The sequence below is a fragment of the Mya arenaria genome, chromosome 4, assembly GCF_026914265.1.
Source record: "Mya arenaria isolate MELC-2E11 chromosome 4, ASM2691426v1".
Classification (NCBI taxonomy): Eukaryota; Metazoa; Mollusca; class Bivalvia; order Myida; family Myidae; genus Mya; species Mya arenaria.
Genome location: NC_069125.1, coordinates 32,586,081 through 32,613,503, shown reverse-complemented (window position 1 = coordinate 32,613,503; position 27,423 = coordinate 32,586,081). Strand labels below are relative to the sequence as shown.

General features: G+C 34.4%; 3 protein-coding genes across 4 annotated transcripts; all 3 read right to left on the bottom strand.

The window, feature by feature from the left end:
* Nucleotides 1–805: 805 nt before the first annotated feature.
* Nucleotides 806–8,720, bottom strand: LOC128231371 (uncharacterized). Its single transcript, XM_052944111.1, has 5 exons — nucleotides 8,553–8,720; nucleotides 3,887–4,122; nucleotides 3,460–3,586; nucleotides 1,497–1,689; nucleotides 806–1,220 (listed from the first exon to the last, which is right to left on the bottom strand). The coding sequence occupies exons 2-5, from the start codon at nucleotides 4,110–4,112 to the stop codon at nucleotides 1,029–1,031; spliced, it is 738 nt and encodes a 245-aa protein (XP_052800071.1). The 5' UTR covers nucleotides 4,113–4,122; nucleotides 8,553–8,720; the 3' UTR covers nucleotides 806–1,028.
* Nucleotides 8,721–10,501: 1,781 nt separating this feature from the next.
* On the bottom strand, nucleotides 10,502–15,763 carry LOC128231370 (uncharacterized). The gene is made up of 5 exons (XM_052944109.1): nucleotides 15,208–15,763; nucleotides 13,445–13,680; nucleotides 12,939–13,065; nucleotides 12,019–12,211; nucleotides 10,502–11,576 (listed from the first exon to the last, which is right to left on the bottom strand). The coding sequence occupies exons 1-5, from the start codon at nucleotides 15,273–15,275 to the stop codon at nucleotides 11,271–11,273; spliced, it is 930 nt and encodes a 309-aa protein (XP_052800069.1). The 5' UTR covers nucleotides 15,276–15,763; the 3' UTR covers nucleotides 10,502–11,270.
* An 831-nt stretch (nucleotides 15,764–16,594) lies between these two features.
* LOC128231369 (uncharacterized) lies at nucleotides 16,595–27,423 on the bottom strand. 2 transcript variants are annotated; one of them, XM_052944107.1, is made up of 5 exons: nucleotides 27,312–27,423; nucleotides 19,061–19,296; nucleotides 18,504–18,630; nucleotides 17,313–17,505; nucleotides 16,595–17,021 (listed from the first exon to the last, which is right to left on the bottom strand). In XM_052944107.1, exons 2-5 carry the CDS (start codon nucleotides 19,284–19,286, stop codon nucleotides 16,830–16,832), a joined length of 738 nt encoding a protein of 245 aa, XP_052800067.1. In that variant the 5' UTR covers nucleotides 19,287–19,296; nucleotides 27,312–27,423; the 3' UTR covers nucleotides 16,595–16,829. The 2 variants fall into 2 exon arrangements, with proteins under 2 accessions (XP_052800067.1, XP_052800068.1); XM_052944108.1 differs by lacking the exon at nucleotides 27,312–27,423 and adding an exon at nucleotides 19,676–19,778.

Below are 27,423 nucleotides of genomic sequence, written 5' to 3'. Positions count from 1 at the left end.
ATCTAGCTCAACTGAAAAGAAATAAGCTTACTATCATTTGAATTCGTTATATCTACTCGAGTGTATATATTAGAAGCGACCCTCTTAAAATGACCAGATATTTAATGTCAATATCGGACAAAAACAGCAGCAGAAGGCACAATTTTACTTTACATTGCCAAAATGTTCTTGGAGGAGCACACATACCACTCTGTCTGCATTCACACCATATGTATTCGGTTAATGGTGAGGGGACATTTGTCACAATGTTCGCCCCGAAGCTGCGTTGCCTTTAACGCCAAAGTCAGGGTCCGCCATAGATTAGACATATTTCTGTCGTCTATTTACATTTAAATTATGCGTGTTTTCTGACTGGCACGACTGCAATTAAAGAGTATCCCATGTTCATAGATTCGGCTCCTAGCGTCCCATGTACACACTTCCTCAGGCTGTGATGTGTCCACACACTTGGAACTGTCAAATATTGCGATATAGTGCCAAATTAAGTTACATTCTCTGCAAAAATAAAATGTTTTTCCTTCTTTCATTCAATTTTAAAAATAATATTGATACTTGAACACAAGCGCTATTTTGTATCTATATTAAAAACCAAGGGGCAGATAACTCTAGTGTTGAGCTAGGATAGTTGATGAATTATAGAATACATCTTATCCATAATAGATGGGAAAACAAAACCCTTAACCAAACGAAGCTCTTACACATAAAAGAAAAATATGATCATGAACTATTTTCCAGTTATAAAACCTTTTGCACCAATATACACATAATTATAAATCAATTAAAACAATTAAAAATGCAATTAAGCCTGCGTAAATATATTTTTATTAGAATAATATGTGCATTTTTATTATGTGGTTTACATCGGCTTATTGACGATCCACACGAGCATATCTCACATAATTATATAGTTGACATACATGTAAATATAAGCTGAAGAAAAAGAACCAGGAAACGCTTAACATAAACATGATTTCGTATTATCGTTCTTTTAAAACATATTTGTTTGAACTGCCATGGACTCGTTCCTTCTACATTGTCTTGATGGAGCCAAAGAAGTTAACCTCTCCCATCATGCTCGTCCTGTAGATTTCCAGCGCCTCGTTTCTGTTTATTACCCCTTGAGCTTCAGCGTTGTTAATCAACGTTTCGTACTTGGTTACTCCGGAACTGTCAGGACTAAAGTTTTCCTGGACCCACTTGGTGTACACACCGAAATTGCCCTAAAATGATTTTGCAAAAGAAACGGCATAAGGCTGATTATTGTGTAAGTTTATGATATTTGCCTTAGGCTGATACGTGAGCTTTTTTATTTAAGTTAAAACAAATCCCCCATAAAATATTCACCTTCTCAAAAGTTAGGTTATATAGTTCAATATGAGTTTGGCGCGGGACCATATTCGTGTAACTTGACATAGGTCCTTTCAAAATACAATTATTGCCTTTTTAATGGTCATTGACAAGTTATAATCTTCAGTTGATAAACGGAAAGTGCATACTGTATCTGCTGCAATCTGCTGTCCAATCCATGGCCAAAGCTTTGCACAAGGTATGAGGGCAACCACGAAGTATACCGAGTTGAGGTTCATGGCTACATTGTGTTCATGGGCAATGTAGGCCGCGCAAGCTTGGCCTAGCTTTATTCCGGATGCGTCCTCAATATGCCAGGTATTGAACAGTGCGTGGTAGTATCTACAGAGAAATATAGATTGATATAAACGTACATGTATGTACAACAAAAAAGTTCAATGCTTATTTGTGTATGTCGCCAATGTTCACCGAGCAAGCATCTAGCCATATAGTAGACAAGTCTTCTATATGCCTTGTGTTGAACAAAGGTGATAATGTATAAATAGTTACCCAATAGATACTAATTTAGTTCATGGAACATTGTATTCAAGGCCAATGTACACAGAGGAATTATCGACTAGACCATATGGATATGGTGGATATTTGTTAATTTCAGTGTAAGGTTGTATTTTATTTCACGAGTGTCATAGCAAAACATATTTTCACGATTAGCGAAGCCACGAGTGAAAATATAGTTTACTCCTGATCATAGAAAAATTATATTTTCCTATGACACACGTGAAATAAAATACAATTTTACACTGAAATTAAACAAAAATTATGTTTCTGTAATGCTTATTTTCCGAGTTTTAATTTATTTTCTTAATTACCCGCTTTTTTGAAAAGGGTGTTATTAACGCCGCTACCCGTGAGACGCCCCTCACGCAAAAAAATTGGCTGTCAATTTTCTATTTCCGGTTTGTTCAAAGTCATAGTAGATTATTGTAGACATTGATACCGGGCCTATCGATACCGGGATTATATTATCCGGTACTTACTGTGACGAAAAACCCGGGATCAACATAATCCTGTACCATAAACTGTCATACCGGCTTTTCCCAATATCGATACAATGTACCGGGTTTTAGCACTACCCCGGAAGTATATTAACTGTAAGTCCTGCGATTTGATTGGTTGACAGGTTATCGTGTGAGCCGACATGAATGTAATTGTTGGGTAACGTACAGTTCCTACATTTTATCATTGATACTGTTATATGTAATGAATTGTCCTTGACCAATTTTTAAGATTCGGTATTTTTTTCTGAGTTTTAATGAATCGGGTCTTAAGGTTCGTAAACCAAGCTGAAAAAAACCCGTAGCCATCGAATTTGGGGGCGAGTTATTTAATACCCATTAATTGTGCCCAAAGGTTGGTGAAAACGGTATAAAACATACGGATTTTTGTGTGTCTTGATTGTTTTTTTTATCAAACACATTTTATAGTTTTATTTTACAATACTAATTTGGCTGGTCCATTTTGTTCACGTGATCCTCCATGGTACAACATTGATACCTATCCCAAACTGACGACGCGTCCGGGAAGTTCGTATTAACGTATTGCAACGACAAACAGTTCAGAATACATTTGAACAATGATATAACATTCTATTTATTTTCGAACAGTCGTTTTCGTCTGTAATTTGTTTGGTATGAAAGCAAATGTTCGAACATTAAGCTTCAGTATCAAGAAAACGTTTGAAAAATGGGATAACCAGTTTTCTAATAAACGGTAAGTTGTTAATTTCCAAATATATAAAGTTAAATTTAAGTAACATTTCTTTAAATTTTTAATATTTTTGTCAACATTTTCTAGTTCAGTGTTCTGTTTTTATCAAGGGCAAGTAATTGCAATGGATTTTAAAAGTAGTTCTGAAAGTTAATATTTTCACTCCTTATTTTGCAGTGGAAATATCAAATTGATATCTTCACTGTTGTTAATTCACTGATTTAACTCCATATTTTATCGAAAAGTATGAAAGAAATATGAATAATGTGTCAATTCTATGAGTATATTACATTCGTTGTTAATATAAGCCTAACAAGCTTTATGAAACGTCAATATAATATTAAAAGAACATGTCATGCATAAAGTGAAGAAACAAACACTTACTCCTGGTATGATTTTAACCTTTTCTCCAAGAAATGTTTAATAAACGGATCTGTTGCGTTTGATTCGGCGATAGCAATGTTGTTTGATGCCTTATAACAAAACACGGAGTCCTGTAGCATATAACCTCCTGAAATGTTTACATAAGACATTAATGTTACACTTGGTAAGACATTTACTTATGTTTCTGCAGCAACATAATAATGTACTATTTTATGGAAAAGTGAAATACTCTCTATATTTATGTTGTCTGTTTGTTTTATTTTAGGTATTCACATATATAAACGCACTGCATGTCAACAAATTATTTGAATGTACTTTGATATCCTGGTTATATGGTGTTCTTCTTTTATTGTTCGTTGTATAAAATGTACTCATAACCATCATTTAAAACTATTTCTCTAAATTTGAATCGTCATCGTGTATTTACCGAAGCCCTCGGGGTTGAGCGAAGCGTTCCTAATTCCTTGCACAAACCCGGACTGTAATGCTTGGTTGTGATGCTGTTGCGTCTGTTGCCAAAGGTACTCTGAGAGCAAGGTCTTAGGGGCCTTAAGACCTCTGGCATCAGTGACATCAGCAGCCACCATGAGGGGGCTGGCATCCAAATGATGAACCAAGTGGGTGGCACTGCGAGGGCTTCTTCCGATTGACATGGTCGAGGGGCTTTAGTAGATAGGTAAACATTTTCTTATAATACTGTATTAATTGAAAAGGACTCTTCCTTGTTTTGTTCGTGAGACATTAAGTGTTTTGTGAAATATTCTTAAGGTGGGTAAAATGTCATCTAAGAAGAAAATGATTTATCACTAGTTTCTTAAGATTGGAAAAATGTGGCAGAGAATGTTTCGTCTAGCAGAAAATCAGAATTTCTCTACGGCATATAGCAATGTTTGCCTCGGAAAATGCCTAAACGCAAAGGCTATATTTTATTTCTTTTGCTTTTTTAATTACACATGACGCAGTCTATCCCGCTTTCAGGGCCCGCTCTCCGGTATCCCGCTTTCAGAGCCCGCTCTCCGGTTCTTTTCTTGAATTGGATTGGTTATCTAGCTACATTTGTTTTTTCGTTGCTATCTAATCCAAAGTTTTAAACATCATTTGGGAGAAAATCTTGTCAGCTAGTCCTTAGAAAAGAGTAGGACTTATTAATTCCTTTCAATGAATTACGTCTAGAACCAACAATTGCGCGATAGTATGGCGACCTGACATTCTCCAGAGAAATAAGGGAAATAGTCGGCTTTGGCGAGTTCATTTGTGGTTTATATTTAGGAAATCACGGGTTGAATTAGGGCCCTTGAAAGCTACTCCGTACCCAACTACCCCTTAGTAAACATTGCCGGCTAAAATAATTACTTGGTTTAAGCATCTTCCGCGGCAAACGCAATTTTTCAAAACAATAACAATTAACATTCAAATATTGTCAACACCCGTTTTAAAGTTGACAAAATTTAATTTGTGTTTATATGTTAAATAATCATCAAAAGAATCATATCGAATAAATCATCTGCCTGCCGTGGTCTAATGGTTAAGGTGGCTGACCGCAATTCTAGAGGACACGAGTTCGATTTTTGTTGCCGGCCAAATATGTTTTTTTTCTATTATTTTTACTATTTTTATTTTCTGTTTTATTATTTTATTAGAAAATTGATAAAGTATCTCATTTATCATATGATATGTATTACAATATTTCCGTTCAAATTCTATATTAAATTACATTTAAAAAGTGCCCCTTGAACTAAAACTTGGCTAAATTGACGCAGCTAATGGTGGTCAAATGCGTTTTGAAACCATGTATTAAACTGGGCGCATCTAGGGAGAAGGTGTGTATTTTGAACTTGTTTTTCTCACAACCAAATGTTGTTATTTTTGCCAAACATGCTGCAAGATATGTAGAATAGCTTGATTGTTTATTCTCAATACATATAGGCGTCATGTCCATGAGTTACATATATTTGATCATACATCACAAGTGGACAAGATAACACCAAAATAATCACAAAATTCAAAATATTGATTTAAAAAAAAATAATACTAGTATTAAAGTAGGCAACAGGGTGAGGACCGTGTACATTAAATGTTGTGTTATATGTGTAAACACAGTTTACCCATTATAGTTATATAACACATTTCTTAATATTAAGCATAATGATAAAGCATGGCTTTGTAACTATTAAATCCGATTGCATTAAATAAAAAAATGGGTACATTTGTTCTATTTCAATTATATTTAACAATATGATTAATTCTTGAGTCATTATACAGAGGACGTTCAAAAATAGAATAAAATGAAACTTGTTGATCTACATATGCACAACGGTGTATATAATTATTGCGATAATTGATTGCATGCTATTACTAAAATATTCTAAATTACTTTGTAAGACAGAAGAGTTGAAAGAACATAGACGTTTGAAAACACGATTCTTGTAGTGTATACATTTTAACTTACGTTTCAGAGTAAACAGAAGAAAAGACGAAAATATATCCAAAGCCAAATAAAGATAGATGAAACACAGAAAGCATAGTAAAACTTAATATTTGATCTTAAATACCGGAAAATATCTTGATTTTTCAATAATTAAATCGTTTGTGTTGCACGCATAGCTAGATGTTTTCCCCTTTATATACGGACAAATATTGAGAATTGTGAGTCATGCTATTAATTGAAATAATATCCTGATTTCAGCTTAACTTAAATACATTGTAGTTAATTGCCCAATCCTCTTACCTAAGGTTATTATTATAATTTAGTCAAGTTTTATTCAACGTTTACATAAAAAAAAAATATTCATAAAGCTCACATTTAACAACTACGCAAAGATAGCCAAGACTATAAAACAATTGCAGGAGAGAATTTAAAAGCTCTGATCACCTGATGGAAAAGAAAGGTTTTGACAAAAGGAAAATTTCACATAATCTTTAAGCTTTCTTCTCGATTCGGTTCAATTGTCAGTTTAACATATATTATACTCCCTTATACTAATGTTTTCTACATTGTCTTACCTATGATTATGGCTAATGTTTGCTATGTATTTGTTTGTGATTTTTTAAATAACTATTATCAAAACCTAAGTGTCTTTTGTCATTCGTATTTGCTAACCTTAACTCTACCAATGAACGTAAGAACGCATTTTGTTATGCATACAATGGGTACCATAAAGTAAAATTCTAATCAAAGTAATGTAATCAGATGTCACTTCACAAGTCAATGTGCATTTATGAAATAAAGTTTATACTTTAAACAATATGTATTCAGCATGTAAGAAGGTTAATAATATTAGCTCCTAGCTATCTCCTCAATCCACAATAACGGCTCAAGGATTTTAAATAAAAAGGTGTAGCACTGTGCACGTGCACCTACCCCCCAGTCAATTCAGGTTGATCTGTAATATCTCTATAACCATATGCATAGGAAGCAATCATAGAATACATCTTACTTCAAAAGATGGGAATGCATCCCCTAACCAAACGAAAATGACATATCTTCACTTTTCAAATTAAAACTACTTCCTTATAGCATTGTGTATGCAGTCTGGCATACGTGTACAATGTAGTTGTCTTTTACAAAGATTGTTCAAAGTATGGCCCTGTGGTTTAAAGCTGCCCTGAAAAAGGGTGGACAGGTTTTCTATATAGAATATAATAGCATCATTGAAAATGATCTCTGAAACTGCAAATAACAGACCTTTGATATAAAATGATTTGATCGAAATAAAGAAGTATGTATACTTTGGTTAACATACGCCAATCACGTACATTAATTTGAATAAGTCTGATTTTGATTTTACGACTTTGAGAAATTCAAAAGAACTATGACTTTATCTGATTAAACGCTTTACCCCCCCCCCCCCCACCCACCCCCCACCCCACACACACTTAACGAGACTTTTCAAATTTCCAACCAGTTTTAGTCTAAAGTTTAAACTAGCCCATTCAACAGTGACCCCTTGTGTTGTGAGCAGATTTTTTTCAATGCTTAGAACATAGTTATCAACATTCCCCTAAATGAAGCCCTAGTCCATCAGTGCTTTCAGCACTTTGATTATATATATAGTATGTAAGCACTGTGCTGTTTGTTGAGTTTTGTGCTGTTCTTCCATGTTACTTGTTTGTGATTTTATATTTCATGTCTTTGGCGTTTACCCTGTGCCATTAAACCGGGTTTATGTTTAAACTTTTTGCTACTGACCTTGTTTCTGTAGCTTTTCGCATAAATATTAAACCACATCAAATCTGCATATTTAAGTAGTAGTTTATTTATGGTGTTTCATTATTGTCGATAATCACAAAAATTGAAAAGACAATTTAGTAAGGCTAAAAGGATATGGGAAGCATGTTTATTAATTTTCCAAATTAGCTTATGTTATTTGTGTTTAAGCAATCAAAATGAAGCTTTATTTACATTTACTAAATATGTTAACTTATTGTTTCAATTTATTTTCTGCATTATATAAACTGTGATTAACATGTCAAAAAACATGACCCATGATTGGAAATCAAACGCATCTTATCTTATCTTATCTTATATTATCTTATTTTATATTATGTGTAAACATATATAGTATGCTCGTAATAGTTATATAACTTATTCATTAATTAGAAAGTATAATGATTAAACATGGCTAAGTTTCTATTTAGTTTAACATTTTCAGATTGCTTCAGTTCAAATAAATTTGATAGTATCTTCCAAATATATTTGACAATAAGTGTGTTTCTTAAGTCATTAAACAGAGGACATTCAAAATAAAATGAAATGAATCGACTTAATATAATAATTTTTGTTCACATGAAATATTAAATAACAAAAGTATTGAACTTTTGAGAAAGTACACTTGTAGATCTATATATATGCACACAGTTGTATGTAATTATTGCGAGTAGCATGTATAGTATTACCGAAATAAGATAATTGCTTTGTAAGACGTTAGAGTTGAAAGAACATTGATGGTTAAAACACGATAACTGTGTACATGAATACATCTTAACTAACGAGTCAAAGTGACAAAAGAAAATACAAAGAAGTATCGCACTTAAGATAGATGAGAAGATAGATGAGAAGAAGAAAACAATGTAAAATGTATACTATTAAATACCTGAAAATATATTTGGTTTTCAATAAGCAAATCCTTTATAATGCACGTTTAGCTTGATGTGTCCCCCTTCTATACGGAAAACATCTCTTGATGCAATAAAATTGAAGTATGACAGTATCCTGTTTGTTTAACTGCAAGTATTAAATGAGTAATATTTTAAGTGTGGGTGTTATTGCACTGAACTTAAATGCATTGTGGTTTTATTGCTCAATCTCTTCACTTGTTATGCGTTGTAACATAATAAGATGTATCACTTTACCGAGAAAAAGGTTATATTATTTTGTCAAATCGGCGTTTAATCCAACGTTCAAATATTCATAACGCTCGAATGTTTTGGTGAAAGTGTCGTCTATTGTAACAAGCCTATAATGAACAAAAACAAACGCCAACCATAGACTTTTTATATTTATCTGTCTTTAGCGCGGCCATGCGTTGCTTTCAATCGTATTTCGCATTTTAAGCTACGTTTTTTTTTAACTCTACTGAAAAGAAATAAGTCTACTATCATTTGAATTCCTTATATCTACTGGAGGGTAAGAATTGGATGCGACCCCACTCATAAAATGATCACATACTTAATGTCAATATCGGACAAAAAAAACACCAGCAGAATGCACCATATCACTCAGCATGTCAAAAATGTTCTTCTGGCCGCATTAAATTCTAGGTTCGGCTACTAGCGTTCTCTTCCTCGGGCTGTGATGTGTCAATTGTTTGCATTGGGACAAAATCAAATCTTGCAATATGGTGCCAAATTAAGATACCTTCTCTGCAAAAATAAGTGTGTGGGGTTTTTTTTCTTTCATTCTGACAACTTAAAATAAGTTGATACTTGAACACTAGCACCATTTTTTATCTATACTCAGAAGAAAAAGTTAAGTCGGTAGTTTCATTTTTGAACTAAGTCAACAATTTTGAAAATAGTTTGAGTAAAATCATCTTAACAACATATAGTTGACCTATTTATTATTAATGCATCGGTTAATCCCTAATTAACCACTGCATACAGAAGTTTGGCTATTTTTTTGAAATTCACGTGGTGCACGTGCACACGTTAATCGGCATGGTCATTTTGTCTGCAATTTTATCAAAGGAATAGTGTAGTGGCCACATTGAAATAATCTGGCCACAAAATATCGATAACAATCAAGGGACGTCGCCCAGACTTATCATTAACAGAAATATCGCTTTTGAATTACTGGAAGCCGGAAGCCGGTATACGCGCAGCTGACGTCGCACGCCGTTTTGGTTTTCACGAACGGACTATTTTTCGTCTTCAAAAACGATTCATTCAAACAGGAAGCGTTAAGGACATGCCGCGATCAGGCAGACCTCGTAAAACGACACCACGCGAAGATCGGTACATAGTGACGTCATCTCAACGTCATCGTTTCATGGTCGCCCGGAAGATCGCAAATCAATTGAGAACTGCCACAGGAACCAGAATTTCGGTTTTCACTGCGCGTAATCGTTTAAAGGCCGCACGACTTCGCGCTCGTCGCCCTTACGTTGGCATTCCGCTGAATGCGCGTCACCGTACAGCACGTCTAAATTGGTCTCGCCAACGTATTGGCTGGATAAGACGGCAATGGAACTGGATCGTTTCATAGACGAATCCAAATTTAATCTGCAAGGGGCAGATGTCAGGGTGCGTGTAAGGAGACGCAAAGGTGAACGGCTGGATCCTGCTAACGTGATTCAACGTGATCGTTACGATGGTTGGAGTGTTATGATTTGGGGCGGGATTTCATACAGTGGGAAAACAGAACTTAAAACAATACGTGGAAATCTAAATGTTGTTCGCTATTGTGATGAAATCATTGTTCCCGTCGTTGCATCGTACATAGCCAACCGTCATGCTGACGTTCTACAGCAGCATAATGCTCGCTGCCACACTGCACGTTACACGCAAAACGTTTTGGCTGGACACAGCATCGACACCCTATATTGGCCTACGAAATCATCTGATCTCTCACCGATCGAGCATATATATATGGGATTGACTTGGACGTTAACTACGTAGCAGAGATGACGTCAATAACGTTGCGAACCTTGAGCGGGCTTTACAGGAGGAATGGGCGAGAATACCACTTCAAATTATTAGAACACTAATAAATAGCATGAGACGTCGGTGTGTTGCTGTTATTGAAGCGGGGTGGCTACACTAGATATTGACGTCGACAGAATTTTTCATTTGGACCCCTTTGCTAAATATGAAGTGTAAAATACTGGAATCTGCTGGTATTGTGAGTTTAAAATGTTAACAAATGTTGGATATAAAATAAACAATGTGGTAAGTCAAATGCTTTTACGTTCTAGTTTTATTTCCGAAAATTATTTGACAGAGTATAAGTACTGACTAATCTTTTTCTTCTGAGCGTATATTAAAAACCAAAGGGCAGATAACTGTGGTGTTGAGCAAGGATGGAGCAAGGGTGGTGGATAAATCATAGAATGCATCTTACTACAAATGATGGGGGGCCCTTAAGAAATGGCATATTTTGTCAAAGAAATAAAATCGTTCCAACAGTAAACATACGAGAAAGTATAATTTACAAAAATAAGTTTCTTGCATGTACTTAATATAAGTATAAGAAGAAAAGCTCATTAACGTTTTTTCAATTGTAAACCTTGTGCACCAATATACACATAAATATGAATCGTACTTAAGCATGCGTAAATATATATTTTTTAATGTGAATAAAAAGTGTATTTTTATTATGTGGTTAACATTGGCTGTACAACCAACCAAATAATGCATAACAAAAATGTAAGTGCGTATTGCCGTTCCTTTGAAACATATTTGTTTGAACTGCCATTGGCACTCTCCACCATTATTGTCTTGATGGAGCTAAAGAAGTTAACCTCTCCAATCATGCTCTTCGTATAGATTTCCAGCGCCTCGTTTCTGTTTATTACACCTTGAGCTTCAGCGTTGTTAATCAATGTTTCGTACTTGGTTACTCCAGAACTGTCAGGACTAAAGTTCTCCTGGACCCACTTGGTGTACACGCCAAAATTGCCCTAAAATGATATTGAAAACAAAACTGCCCAAGGTTGATCGTTGTGTAAGTGTATGATATTTTCCCTAGGCTGATACGTGGGCTTCTTTATTTTACAGTCGAAACCCGTTGGCTCGATCTACCAGGGACCGGCTTAATTACATCGAGCCTCGGAAAATGCGATCGTAGCTGTAATGCTGTCATTCAGTGTAATTAAATCGGTCCTTTACATCAGTGCGAGCCAACAAGGAATTCGAGCCAAGCGAGTTCGAGCCAACGGGGTTCGACTGTATATTAAAGTTAGATAATTCCCACTGAAATGTTAGGTTATATAGTTCAATTTGAGTTTGGCGCGCGACCAAATCCGTGTAACTTGAAGTAGATCCTTTTTCAAAATATAACTTTGCCTATTTTATGATCATTGATACGTTATAATCTTCAGTTGATAAACGGAAAGTTCATACTGTATCTGCTGCAATCTGCTGTCCAATCCATGGCCAAAGCTTTGCACAAGGTATGAGGGCAACCACGAAGTATACCGAGTTGTAGTTCATTGCTACATCGTGTTCATGGGCAATGTAGGCCGAGCAAGCTTGGCCCAGCTTGATTCCGGATACGTTCTCAATATGCCAGGTATGGATAAGTGCTTGGTAGTAACTATAGAGAGTACAAATTGATATATACGTAGATTTATGTACAACAAAGATGTTCGATGCGTATTTTTGTCTGTCGCTAATATACACCGAACAAGCGCCTAGCCATACAGTAGACGAGTCTTTTAAGCCATGTGTTGAACAGGTATCTATGTTAAAATAATTACCCACGCACTATTAATTTAGCATTAAGGTACATTGTAATCAAGGTCATACACTGAGGAATTATTTACTAGATCATATAGAAATATATTATACCCTACATCAATGTGTCCCTTCGTTTATTATATACAATCGATCGGTCCGTATATCACTGTAATTTGATAAAAATCAAGTTTTATGACGTCAGCGGTCATATCATATTTTCGGCCTTTCCGGACCTCGCCAGAAATGTAATGGACCGCTGACGTCAACATTTAAGTGTGGCTTTCTATTTTTACAACGACGAACATTTTTCGCAAATGGATATTATAACTTTTGTTCAATAACACATCTTAAGCGTGTTAACAATATAGAATGATAATATAAAATGTTCGGTATAATATAAGAAATATTTACACATCACTTCGGGTATATGGCATTATAAGGACTGGCAAGTCAGACCCAAAATGTGAATGGACTTTGGCTAACGTCTCGGTCCATATACACTTTCGTTCGTGGTCAGTATATGCCGAACAAGCTAAATGAAATGTGTGAAATATTAAAAATCAATTGAAGTAACAAACACTCACTCCTGGTATGCTTGAAACTTTTCCTGCAAGAACTGTTTAATAAACGGATCTGTTGCATTTGATTCGGCAATAGCAATGTTGTTTGATGCCTCATAACAAAATACGGAGTCCTGAAGCATGAAACCTCCTGAAATGTTTACATCAGATAATTAAGTCAAACATGGCAAGACCTTGACATATGTTTTGTCGGAGGAAATACATGCATTTTTGTGGTTAATGATAATGCAGAAACATAATGATGTACTAGTTGTGTTGAATAAAGAAACACTATCTATATTTATGGTTTATGCGGTTCTTAAAAAAGCATAAAACAATTATGTTGTTTGTTAGTTTTATATAAAGAATTCACATATATATTAAGGCACTGCATGACAAAAAAATATTTGTATGTCCTTTTGTATCCAGGTTATATGTTTTGTTCTTGTTTTTTATTCGTTGTATGAAATTTACGCATTATTATCATTCAAAACTACTTCTCTTAATTTAAAATGGTATCGTGTATATACCGAAGCCCTCGGGGTCGAGAGAAGCGCTCCTAATTCCGTGTACAAACCCGGACTGCAATGCTTGGATGTGATACTGTTGCGTCTGCTGCCAAAGGTACTCCGAGAGAAGTATCTCAGTGGTCTTAAAACTAATTGCATCAATGACATCAGCGGCCACCATGAGGGGGCTGGCATCCAAATGATGAACCAAGTGGGTGGCACTGCGTGGGCTTCTTCCGACGGACATGGTTGAGGGCCTTCAGTAGATAAGCAAGCATCTCCTTACTATACTGAATTCATTGAAAATTACTCTTTTCCTCGTATAATTTGTTTTTTGTGAAATATTCTCAAGGTAGGTAAAATGACATCTAAGAAGAAAATGATAGATAACTAGTTTCTGACTAATGGGAACATGTTGGAGAGAATGTTTATTTAGCCGATTTGGAAAACGCCGATAAAGCAAAGGTTATTATTCATTTTCATTTTTCGTCTTTTTAATAACATAATTATAAAGCAGTCTATCCGGCTTTCAGAGGCCGATCGCCGGCTCTTTACTCCAGTTGGGCTGGGGAATTCTAGCTACCTTTTTTTCGTTGCTGTCTGATACCAAGTTTTACACACAATTTAGGGAGATGTTGTCAGAAATTCCTTAGAATAGAGTAGGACATAATAATTGCATTCAATGAATCATGTCTAGAACCAACAATCGCACGATGGTCTAGCCGCCTGATATGCGTTAACTCCAGATGTTTGTTTCTTTAAGGGGAAAAGTCGGCTTAAGCTCATTTGTCGTTATATTTAGGAATTCATGGGTGGAATTAAGGCTCTTGATAACTTCTCCGTACCCTACTAACCCTAAGCAAAAAAATACCGGCAAAAACCGATAACTTCGTTTAAGCATCTTCCGACAACCAAACTTTGCAAAGTATTAACAATTAATATTCAAATGTTGACAAAACCGTTTCAATTGTGTTTATATGTTTGATATTCACCAGAAGAACCCTAACGCATAAAGCTTCTGTCTGCCGTGGTCTAATGAGTATGGTGGCTGACCCTAAGAGTTCGATCTCTGTTGCCGGCGAAAATTATATTACTATTTGTTTTTATTTTTTTATTTTATGTCTATTATGAGAAAATATATAAAGAATCTTATCATATGATAAGCATTACAATATTTTCAATCAAATTCTATATGAAATTACATAAAAAAATCCGACAATATCCCTTGAACGAAAACTTCATAAAATTTACGCAGCTAATGATGGTCATCTGCGTTTTGAAACTATGTACTAAAACGGCCGTGTCTAGAAAGAAAAGGTGTTTTTTTCGGTTTTTGTTTTTCACTCAATGAAATGTTGCTACTGTTTTCCAAACATGCTGGAGGATATGTAGAATAGCTTGATAGTTTATTAACAATATATATATATATATTGACGTCTTGTCCATGATTTAACATATTAAACATAATAATTATACATGGCTAAGTTTTTATTTAATCAGATTGAATTAATTAAAAAATGGATACATTTGGTACTTTCCAATAATATTTAATAATATGTGTGATTTTAAGTCATTACACAGAGGACATTCAATAATAAAATAAAATTAAACGAGGGAAAGTAAACTTGTTCATCTACATTTGCAAACAGGTGTACATAATAATTGTGATACTAGTAACGGATGGTATGCTATTACTAAAATAAGCTAATTGTATTGTAAGACAGAAGAGTTGAAAGAACATAACTGATTGAAACACCATTCTTGTAATGTACATCTTAACTTACGTTTCAGAGTGAACAGAAGAAAAGACGAAAAATAATCCAAATGAAGTTAGTTGAAACAAAGAAAACATAGTAAAACTTAATATTATATTATCTTAAACGCCGGAAAATATCTTAATTTTGCAATAATTAAATCCTATGTGTTGTACGCATAACTAGAGGGATTCCCCTTTATATACGAACAAGTATTGAAAAATGTGAGTCATGCTATTAGTAGAAATACTATACTGTTTTCCTTGAACAGCAACTAAGGAAAATACTAAGAATGTAATAATTGCACAGAGTGGTATACATCGTATGCTTAAGTACAAATTGCAGTTGAACTTATATACATTGTAGTTGTACTGCCCAATCCCTCTACTTAAGGTTATTATTATAATTTTGTCAAGTGAGCGTTTAATCGTACGTTCACAGAATCAGGAAGCTCACATTTAACAACAAAGCAAAGACAGTCCAGAATATAAAACAATTGCAGGAGAGAATGTAAAAGCTCTGCTCACCTAAGGGGAAAGAAAGGATTTGTCAGAAGAAATTTTCACACAATCTTTAAGCTTTCTTCTCGATTCTGTTTAATTGTTATCATATAACATATATTAAACTGCCTTATTCTAATGTGTTCTACATGGTCTTACCTATGAGTATGGCTAATGTTTGTTATACTTTAGTTTGTATTAATTTCCAGATACCTATCGTTTAAACAAAAGAGTTTTCTATCATTTGTATCGTCTTATATATTTTCAACTTTTTCTCTACCAATAAACGTTGAAACTTATCTGTTATGCATATAATGTGTACCTAAAAGTAAAAATCGAATCAAAGTAATGTATGTCATTTCACAACTTCAGCAAAGACATTGCTCTCAATATGCATTGATGAAATAGAGTTCATACTATAAACGATATGTATTCAACATGCAAGAAGGTTAATATTATTAGCTCCTAACTATCTCCTCAATCCACGGGTCAATGATTTAAAGTAAGAGGTGTGGTACAGTGGACGTGCACCCCCGCTTCCCCCCCCCCCCCACACACACACACATCAACCGATATAAACAGGCTCCAAACTTGAGCAATAGCACTATTTTTTATTAACATATAAGGGGCGAATAACTTTGGTGTTAAGCTATAATGGTTGGTGGTCAGTTCAGGTTGATCTGTAATATCTCTATAACATATGCATAGGAAGCAATCATAAAATTCATCTTACTTCAAGATGGGAATACCCTAACCAAACGAAAATGACATATTTTGTCAAAAAACTAAAAATGTTCAAACAGTTCACATACGAAAAAAGATTTACTAATTTAAGTTTCTTTCACATATAAGAAAAAAATATCATGAACTATTTTTTAGTTATAAAACAAAACCTTGCGTACCAATATACCCGTTATATAAATCGTAATAAAATCAAGCATGAGTAAATATATTTTGTAATGTAAATAAAATGTGTATTTGTATTATGTGGTTAACATTGGCTGTACAAATTCCAGTACTAATTATAGTTGATGTATATAGTATTGCAAACTATCTGCCGACAATATTCCAAATAACGCTTAACAATGATGTAATTTCGTATTGCCGTTCTTTCGAAACATATTTGTTTCAACTGCCATGGACACATTCCTTCTAGATTGTCATGATGGAGCCAAAGAAGTTAACCTCTCCCATCATGCTCTTCGTGTAGACTTCCAGAGCCTCGTTTCTGTTTATTACCCCTTGAGCTTCAGCGTTGTTAATCAATGTTTCGTACTTGGTTACTCCAGAACTGTCAGGACTAAAGTTTTCCTGGACCCACTTGGTGTACACGCCGAAATTGCCCTAAAATGATATTGAAAACAAATCTGCATAAGCCGTTAGTTTATACTTGATTATTTCGAAAGTGTATGATAGTTGCTTAAGGGCTTTAAATATCATTTACCTTCTAAAAAGTAAGGTTATATAGTTCAAAATGAGTTTCGCGCGGGACCGTAGCCACTGAACATCTTCAAATTGCATCATTGTTTTTAAAACAACATTGAACGTGACATAGAAATTTTAACAAAATACAACTATCGCCTATTTTATGGTAATTGACAAGTGAAAATCAGTTGATAATCGGGAAATGTATACTGTATCTGCTGCAATCTGCTGTCCAATCCATGGCCATAGCTTTGCACAAGGTAGCAGGGCAACAACGAAGTATACCGAGTTGCGGTTCATGGCTACATCGTGTTCATGGGCAATGTAGGCCGTGCAAGCTTGGTCTAGCTTTATTCCGGATGCGTCCACAATATGCCAGGTATTGAACAGTGATTGGAAGTAACTATAGAGATATATAGATATTTTTACTAAACAACTTTGGTCGAGGTTTAAACAATAATTTGTTATGAATCAAGGAACTAAACACTGGGCACCTTTCTGGTTGTTTCTAATATATGGAACTTGCTATAGATGGATATTTCCAGTTGGCTTAATAAATATGATATGGTGTTATTTGCAATATGCAATGTGTAGATATTGGGCTGAACGTGTTATTCTAAACTTGCCGGTAGTTCTGTCGTAAATCATTAATTGGTCCGTTTCGGTAATCTATTTTTGAATTGAAACTAATGAAAGTTCAAGGCTAAATTGTGTGTATGTCCCCAATGTACACCGAGCTCGTATCTAGCCTTGTAATAGACGATTCTTCTTAATGAAATGTGTTGAAAAAATATAGTTATACACTATATATGAATAAAGTTCATCGAACATTGCGTTCATGACCAATGTACACCGAGCAATCATCAACCAGACAGAGATGTTGTCTTGATGCTATGTGCTATGTGTTGAACAGATAGACGTATATATAAACATCCGTGGCCCATGTGCTCCGAGCAGACATCGATAGTAGCCTTATACTAAAGCTATACTATACGAAGCCATTTGTTCAACAAAGGTATCATTGTACATTTATAAATAGAATCCTTAGATATACATTAAAGTCGTGGAGCATTGCGTTCATGGTCAATGAACACCAAACAATCATCGACCAGGCCATGAGTTTCCTACCTGCCATGTGTTCACAGAGCTAGATATATTATAAAATATCATTAGTTTAAGGGTGTATAAAGTTCGTGGTCTATGTTTGCAGGACAAGCATTATATAGATATTTTCAAAACATTATGAACACTTGATCTCTTAAATTCAGGTGGTGACCTAAACTTGTTACACGTATAGTTTTACAATACAAACATTATTAATATTTAATGTTTGGCTATATGAAACGTCTGTACAATATTAGAAGACCATGTCATGCAAAATGTAAAGAAAAAAACACTCACTCCTTGTATGATTGAAACCTTTTCTGCAGGAATTGTTTGATACTCGGATCTGTTGCGTTCGATTCAGCAAGATCAATGTTCTTTGATGCCTCATAACAAAACATGGAATCTTGAAGCATGTAGCCCCCTGAAATGTTTAACATTAGACATTAACATGTTTAGGCATTAACATTTTTTTTTATTTCCTGAGCAAATAAGTGCATATTTTGTGGTTTATGACAATGCAGCAACATCAATATGTATTAGCTGTATTGATAATGCGATACTCTAAGCACATATACACATGGTTTGTGAGATTTTTTAAAAGGGACAAACGACATTTTTGTTGTTTGTTTGGTTGTTTGTTTGTTTGTTGGTTGGTTTGTTGGTTTGTTTGTTGGTTCTTTTATATGTTCTTTTTTATAAGTTATTAACTTATGTAGAATCACTGCATGTCAAACTATTTGTTATTTACTTTTACATCCTTTTAATACGTTTTTTGTGTTTGTTGTATAAAATGTACTCATACATATCCGTCAAAACTGTTTCTCTAAATATGAATGTTATTGTGTAATTACCGAAGCTCTCGGGGTTGAGCGTAGCGTTCCTAATTCCTTGTACAAACCCTGTCTGCAATGCTTGGTTGTGATACTGTTGCGTCTGTTGCCAAAGGTACTCCGAGAGAAGGATCTCAGGGGACTGAACACCAATTGCATCAGTGACATCAGCGGCCACCATGAAGGGGCTGGCATCCAAATGATGAACCAAATGGGTGGCACTGCGGGGGCTTCTTCCAACTGACATGGCTGCTAAGCTGCAGTAGACAGGCAAGCATTTACTTACAATACTAAATTAATTAAAAAGGACTCTTTTCCACATTCTATACGGACATACATTTAATGTAGGTTAAAGGTCATCTGAGATATTAAAATAAGGGATCATTTTTAAATAAGAGTTAAAAAGCAGCCAACCATGTGCATTAAAAGAAATATTTAAAAAAGGCATGTTTATACAACGTGTTATATCACATCATGAATGCTACGGCGTGTAGAAAGGTTTTGCCTCTGGTAAAGCCTTAAAACTAAGGTAACTTTATGTATTTCTTTACTCTTTTTACTTAGTTGTATAAAAATATTTCCGTTAATGTTTTATATTTAATAAAATAAAAAGGGCAATGCCCCGTGAACGGATACTTCAGAAAAATGATGCAGATGGAGGTGGTCACGTGGGTTTTGAAACAATTCACTAAAATGGCCGCATCCAGCGAGAAAGTAAATATTTTGTTTTTGTTCTTCTCTCAATTAAGTGTTGTTGTATTTTCCAAACATGCTGCATGACAGTATATATTTCATGATTGAATAGATTATTAGTTTATTCACAATACATATAGACATCATGTATATGTGTGTGGGCAAAATGTCATGAGCCATGCAATTCATTGAAATGAGATCATATCCTGTTATCCTTGAAATGCAAGTAAAAAGTAATGTGGGTGTGCGTTAAGTGTTTCACATAGTCTGTTTAAGTAATCACTCAGCCGAACCTAAATGCATTGTGGGTTTTTTGTGTTTTTTACTAAATTCCCTGACTAACTTTTCTTAGTTAAATACTTGTCGCGATTTCTCCAGGAATTTATTTTTTGTCAAGATAAAAAGATTCTATAATTTATTCAATTCAGCGTTTACACCAACTCGAAGGAGTGACATAAGAGAAAACTCGCATAACTCTTATGTTTTTTCTCGATTCTGTCTACTTTAAATCATTTAACATCTATTATACTCTCAAATTGTAATGTTTATATATTATATTCCCTAGGATTCAATAAATATTGTTGAAACCAAAGTGTATTCTATCATTCATATCATCTAACATATTCTCAACTTTCTTCTATTTTCTCTCCAATGGAAAACATGTTATGCTTACCTTAAAGTAAAATCCTAACAAAAGTAATGTAATAGAATTTTAGAAATGACATTGTCGTGAATTAGCATTGAAGAACTTGAGTTTGTAATGAAGAAAAGAAAACAATAATTATTTTGAAAATTACTTTGTACAATTGTACACAAAAACAATTGTTGAAGAAAATAGTGGACATTTTTAGGATTATCTACACATAATATAGAAATTAAATCTGGCAGAGAGGTCAGAGTCGATAGAAAATGCAAATGTTGTTTTTCCAATATGATAGAGGATGAGTGTCATTTTATGTTGTTATGTACACTTTACGAAAACTAAATAAGTAATACATCATATATATAAACATAAGCATTTCTTATTATCCATCCCAACAAAAAAAAATGTTGTATATAGCTAGATATAATAAAGCTGCAATGAAATTAAGAAACTACAATCTCGAAATTTAAATGTTGTTTAAACACTTACTATAAGTGTTTCACTCCTATAGTATGGCATTTTATCATTTGGGTTATTGTTAATATTAGTATGTCGCCATGATTTGGTTTGCGTGTATTGATTCGGGTAAGAATAGTATTGAAATAACTGTAAGTTTTCTTATTATTTACCAAAGGCGCCATATATTTTCGTTTAATAAATAATCATATATGATATAATCTAAAAAGCTACAATGTCAATATCACTTTTGCTTAACCATTTCACAAACCTTTTATACAGTAAAGTAAGTAAAAATGTTAAACTTCCTATTGTAGTATGCTGAATTGTTTGATGTTTATTTTATTTATGTTCTGACAGTTTATATTGGCTATACTATTTTGTATATGCGTTCATCTGTCAATACTGAATATGATATTTGTTCATATTGGTCTAGCCTTCTGGATGTTTTATATATAAAACTTTGAAACTCTTAAACTTTTAAACTATATACATAGATACGTGCAAATTAAACAATATTGGTTCAAGGTTAAAGGCTGTTAACGATAATATCATTATCAAACCAATGTATAATCAAACTGAATATTACTTCAATAAAGCTTGTCGTAACTGGAACACCTGATTCTTTTTTATGCAATTTTGGTAATAAACCTTAGGAAATAGGACAGTGTTAGATGTTTTTAAAGATATATGCACCAATGTAGACTACGAAATTTATTTAGATATCTTGCATTACGACTATCTGTACATAACTGGTAGATACACCAGAACTAATTTAGCTAAAAATCAAAGATGTTGTCTTTGTTGCAAAACCATTTATGTAGAAGATGAATTTTACATTTTGTGTTTGTTCTTCTTTGAAATATTTAAGAAATATAGAGTTATTGTAATACGTAACAACATATGTGTTTAAGTATGTACAATTGTTACAATCAAATCATAGAAAATAATGCCTTTTGTAAAGGATTCTTATAAAGACAGATAAACCATTATTAATGTTAAAAAGTAATGTTGTTTCACTTGTTCATCCAAATTGTGTGTGTGTATGTGGGTGTGAGTGTGGGTGTGGGTGTATAGATGTTGGTGTGGGTGTTTGTGTGGGTGTGGGTATTGGTGTAGGTGTGTGGGGGTGGGTGTTGGGTATGGGTGTATGAGTGTGGGTGTGGGTGTGTGGCTGTGGGTGTGTGGGTGTTGGTGTCTGTTCGTGTGCGTGTTTCTTGTTTTTTTAAATGCATATACACATTGGCTCGATTGTTCAGAACTTTGTTAAAGTTAACAGCGTGATTAACGACATCTTGTTAACTTTTAATGGTGAACTGTTTGATGAAATGCTCATATATTTAAACAAACCAAGTACAGCTGAAACAGTTGTCTCTACTCTCGATAGCTATACTGCATATCATACGTGTATCTGTCAAACTTACAGAGGAATATTTTCTTGAAAGTTGACAACAATGACGTTAACAACGTTGTTAACTTTAACAAAGTTCTGAACAATTGGCACAGTACGTATTTTTTGAAAACATATTTGTTGTTTGCGATAAACATGTCGGAAAAATACAATCTGTCTGTCTGTCTGTCTGTCTGTTATGGTGGCATATTACTGCCGTTAGATATCTTGATAGTGTTCGTGAATCGTTTCGTGTTAACCACTTAGTTTTCGCGATAATTATCTAGCTAACCAGAACTGCCACATATTACCCTTTTTAGCTATACAACGATAACAGGTCAACTAGTCATGGTTTGCAAGTTCCACTTAAATTAACACGAAACAATTCGCGAACGTGTACAGGTAGTATTACGGCAGTTATAAATATATGCCGCAATCGACTGTCTCACAATTATCATGATAAACTTATATCTATTAAACTTATGTCCTTGCCCCAATTTCTCCATCAGCCAACTGACCTACTTACTTACTTCAGTGCTTGTTTTTACAAACGGAAAATAGGTCCTCTTGATGATCACAAGTAATTTTTGAAGTCTCAGAATAATACTATCTATCATGTGTTTCCGTTCCGGACTGTAAAAACCGACCGCTACCGAGGCTTGCCGAGCTTACGCCCACGCTGCGTGCCCGAGGGTTGGATTTTTCCAGTTGGAAAAATAGTATTGATTATTGAATAATCATAAAGGATATCATCTAAAAAGCTATAATGTCAATATCACTTTTGATTAATCATTTGACAAACTTTTTGTACAATAAAGTAAGTAAAAATGTTAAATTTACTAAAAAAAGGTATGCTTTATTGCTTAATGTTTATTTTATTTATGTTCTGTCAGTAGAGTAAGTAAAATGTTAAACTTACTAATGTATTATGTATAATTGTTTGATTTTTATTTTATTTATGTTCTGACAGATTATATTGGCTATGATGTTTTGTATATGCGTTCACCTGTAAATACTTAATATTTGTTCACATAGGTTGTGGCCTTTTGCATGTTAAATAAATAAAACCTTTAAACCTTAAATCTATTCAGGTGCAAATTATACAATTTGGTACAAGGTTGCTATCTGCGATAATATTGTTATCAAAGCAATCGTTACTGGACGCATGTTGATATTTTTAAATATTAGATGATTTTGGTTTTAGTTATAAAAGTGTTCTCAACATTGATGTCAAGACATAATAGAAGTAATCAAATGTAGAATACATTATTATTTCAGACAATATTGGTATGAGCCCTAGGAAATAGAACAGTGTAAGATGCATATAAAAAGACCAATGAAGAATACCAGTCTTATTTATATATCTTGCATTACGACTATATGTACATACACTTCGTAATCAAATGGGTAGATACACCAGAAATAACACAGCTAGAAGCCAAAGATATTGTCTTTGTTGCAATTCTATTGATGTTGAAGATGAAATTCATTTTACTTTTTTTTGTCTTTCTTTTAACAATATAAGAAAGGCAAATATAAAGTTATTTGTAACACCATCTGTATTTAAGTATTTACAATTGTTACAACCAAAATATAGAAATAAACTTATATAAAACTATGCCTTTTTGTTAAGATTCTCTTAAAGACAGATTAACCATTCTTAATGTTAGAATGCAGTTTTGTTTAACTTGGTCATCCTCCTACACTCCTTTGCTCTTGTGTGTATGTTGTTATTGTTGTTGCTGTTTATGTTGCTGTTGTTGTTTTACCGAGTTACGGGCCACGAAGCGTGCGCAGAGGTCGGATTTTCCCAATCAGATCGAAAACATACGATTTTTTTCCTTAATACCTTTATATTAACATTCTTTCGTAAAATTAAACGTAGAAATCGCACTCAGTACCTTTTAGATGCGGCGTTGTTCCATGACTGGTTACCCCATATTTTTCTATATTGGGTCACTAAAATATATTGTACCAAAATGGCGTCTATTTTCCGATTCCGATGGATATACCAATGGATAAGTGAAACATTTAAACATGTAAACAGGTTGTCGACGTGATATATACGTTACGGGGGTAGTAGGTGGCTCGATAGTTGATATACTGGGCGCAGGAAACCACATTCGAGTTTGAGCTTCGCCTGATATAGTTGCCTTTGCCCCGTATATCCCATATCGGGTCACCTACTTACCATGTAACTTTTAATATCGAAATGTCATCATATATTGTGTATTCAATGTAAATTAACAGAAATAAGAAGTGGCGCGTTCTTTAGCATTACTCATCTGGTAAAGGAGGGGTGATGGGTTCAAAACAAACATACATGCAGTGTGCTTAGCTTGAACCTATTATTAAAAACTCAAGATAGTTCGATAAACTGGAGCCTGTTCGTCATCTGTTCGTTATCATGTATACTCTTTAAAACGTCATTGGACATTGCATATGAACAATGCATTCGAAGCTCCTCGGCCATTTTTATCTAAAACAACCTCGGATGTATGCCGGTACATCAGTTGAAGTAGTTCGCAAATTTATGAATTATATCATTATTTAAATGTTGTGGTTAAGAGTTGTATTTATTTATCCAAGTTTAAATTGATTGCCAGTGAAGTGTATTATTACAAACATAATTATGATTCCCAAGAGTTAAGTCATAAAGTTTAACTGCTACATAAAATTACTACGCGATCTACTTGCAGCGGACTTAAACGTACCGCTTTTTGGGTATGTAAACCGTCCAAATACATCCGAGGTTGTTTTTGATAAAAATGCCCGAGGAGTTCCGAATGATGAACAATGATAAATGAACTCGTGTCCCACTAAAACCCAATTGTCACATCCACGCTCTGTGCTCCGTACGAGTAGGTTTTATGTCCAAATTTTGCAATATCGCAAGTAGTTCGTACGGACATCTTCCACTTTTGCGAGCATCGTACGGATTTTTTGAACTCGTAGAGGACTCGGGCTCTCGTTGAATATTTCACCGAACTCCCGAGTTCTCGCTAAGCTCGTAGGAATGTTCGAAGTCGTGAGCAGCTCGCAAAGGCCTAGATAGAGCTAGTACGGGTATTGCATTTTATGTGTAGAAATACAGAGTTTCATTTTGGGTATGTTGGGTCATGGTCGAAGTCGCTGTTCTAGAAAAAAAAACACTTTTCCACAGAATAACTTTGGTTAACATATGTTTTTAGGGATAACACTTGGTGTATATCAGGTCCATGTGGAGGCGTATCTTGGGATTTGCACGTGGGGTCAATGCATTGATTATTCGTGGCACAGCTTAGTGAATAACAAATTCATGTCAAGATGTGCTTGGGTTTTCATTTGGGGTCAGTTGGGCCAAGGTCAATGCTACTGCTACTAAAATAGAAAATGGTTTCCGATCAGTAACTTGTGATGTATGACTAGATGTACTATAAAGATATATATGATGAAACTTAGTCTATGCCAAGGCACTGTTGGGATGTTCCTTTGCTTTATATCGCCGAACTGGTTAGTTCTTGTCGTACACCGTGCGGACACCATACGGACACCGTATGAGAGGCATGCGAACACACATATATCGTACGAGGTACGCCCAAGCTCCTTGCGAGCTCACAACATAATATTACTCACTCTCGTTGGCACGATTTTACGCGAGAGTGTGGTCTTGTGTTGATGGGGAAACTGGAGTACCCGGAGAAAACCCACTTGACCGGCTTGGTGACCACAAACAAAACACACGAGCGCCCAGGCCGGAAATTGAACCCAGCTTGCCTAAACGAGAAGCAAGTGCGCTAACCACTGCGCGAACCGGACAACCTTGATTCCTTGTTACAATACTGTCTAGTAATTTGACTAAAGCTTACAGAAAAAACTTAAAGGGACTGTGTCACAGATTGGCACCAAAAAAAATTTTTTTTCTGTAACGAATCTCAGGACAATTATCTAATAGAATGCGTAACACATTAGAACCCGCGTCGCCAAAATTGAAGTCCAGCGTCTTACTCACTGAGCTACAAAGGCTTATAAAAATCGGTTGACATAATTAAGGTATACATCTACCTCGGTAATATCACACCGACTAGCCAATCACGCATAAGGAATGAATTCTACCTGGTAGACATACCCAGTCATCTTTTTTAATGGAAAAATACGAAATAACTGCTATACGTAAATAAATTGTAAACTATGTGGTACTTCAGTTAGTAAGTTTCAATGCATTGTACACATCGATTCCAAGTTTATGTCAGTTTTCGACAAATTTCTTTTTTTTTTTTCCGCTATTTTATCATACGTGAGACAGTCCCTTTAATGTTTTGCCTTATAGCAAAATAAACATACATATTTTTTTACGAAATTATGTAAAATGGAATGCAATTTAAAAAAAGTGCAGCACTTATATCATATTTATGCATATATAGATGCATTATGTTTAATCAATGATGTATATAAATCACAAGAACGCATTGCAACGTTTGTCACGGTTTTATTCTCCTGATTCTCGGACTTAATGACGATACTTTTCAGAATGTAACAGTTCATATTACGATAATTTTTTATTTCAAGACAAAATTTGCCCTATTTTTTTAAAATCATTTTTAAAATCATATAAAGAAGCGCTATAGACTATGGTTGCCAACTTGCCTACTACTCAAGTATTGAACATGTTTACTTAGTAATACTATAACGTTTTTTTTCATGTATTAATGTACAATAATGATACATGCAAAGTAGACTTTTTCTATTCTGCACTATATGCTGAGATAATCATCACCGTCTTAATGCTACAGATATACGAGGTTAAATACAGTCAGTGTACAAGATCGGCTCAAGGTGAGCGATTTAGGGCCGTGATGGTTTTCTTGGGAAAAAAACTAGAATCATATATTCTAGTTCTGCTTTTTGTGTCCGAGTGTATTAAATATTATTTTAGCTTTTCCAAGAGTAGAGTAAGATTATGGCCTAAATCCGCCCACTTATCCTCAAGCCACTGTGGTCTAGTTGCTGTAAAGTTTTAGCATATTTTCTTTTTAGTATCATATAATACTATCTAAACATGGGTGTTTTTTTATTTCCCATCCAATTAATAACTGTTCTACATTACTTACTTTTTTAAACTCCTTTTCCGTTTAACTAGCTTTGAAGATCGGGGTCCTAAAATGAAACTACGGACACTTTCGATGTTCAGATGTTGAATGTTTTATCCTGCTATCAACCCTT

Excerpts from the sequence above, each read along its gene's own strand:
- LOC128231369 (XM_052944107.1), bottom strand. The coding sequence starts at position 19,286 with ATGTCAGTTGGAAGAAGCCCCCGCAGTGCCACCCATTTGGTTCATCAT. Across the intron at positions 18,631-19,060 it reads GCTCAACCCCGAGAGCTTCG|GGGGCTACATGCTTCAAGAT; the intron begins GTAATTACACAA and ends TAAACATTTCAG. Across the intron at positions 17,506-18,503 it reads AGGTTTCAATCATACAAGGA|TTACTTCCAATCACTGTTCA; the intron begins GTGAGTGTTTTT and ends ATATCTCTATAG.
- LOC128231370 (XM_052944109.1), bottom strand. The coding sequence starts at position 15,275 with ATGTTTTCTTTGTTTCAACTAACTTCATTTGGATTATTTTTCGTCTTT. Across the intron at positions 13,066-13,444 it reads TCTCGACCCCGAGGGCTTCG|GAGGTTTCATGCTTCAGGAC; the intron begins GTATATACACGA and ends TAAACATTTCAG. Across the intron at positions 12,212-12,938 it reads AAGTTTCAAGCATACCAGGA|TTACTACCAAGCACTTATCC; the intron begins GTGAGTGTTTGT and ends TACTCTCTATAG.
- LOC128231371 (XM_052944111.1), bottom strand. The coding sequence starts at position 4,112 with ATGTCAATCGGAAGAAGCCCTCGCAGTGCCACCCACTTGGTTCATCAT. Across the intron at positions 3,587-3,886 it reads GCTCAACCCCGAGGGCTTCG|GAGGTTATATGCTACAGGAC; the intron begins GTAAATACACGA and ends TAAACATTTCAG. Across the intron at positions 1,221-1,496 it reads AGCAGATTGCAGCAGATACA|GGCAATTTCGGTGTGTACAC; the intron begins GTATGCACTTTC and ends AAATCATTTTAG.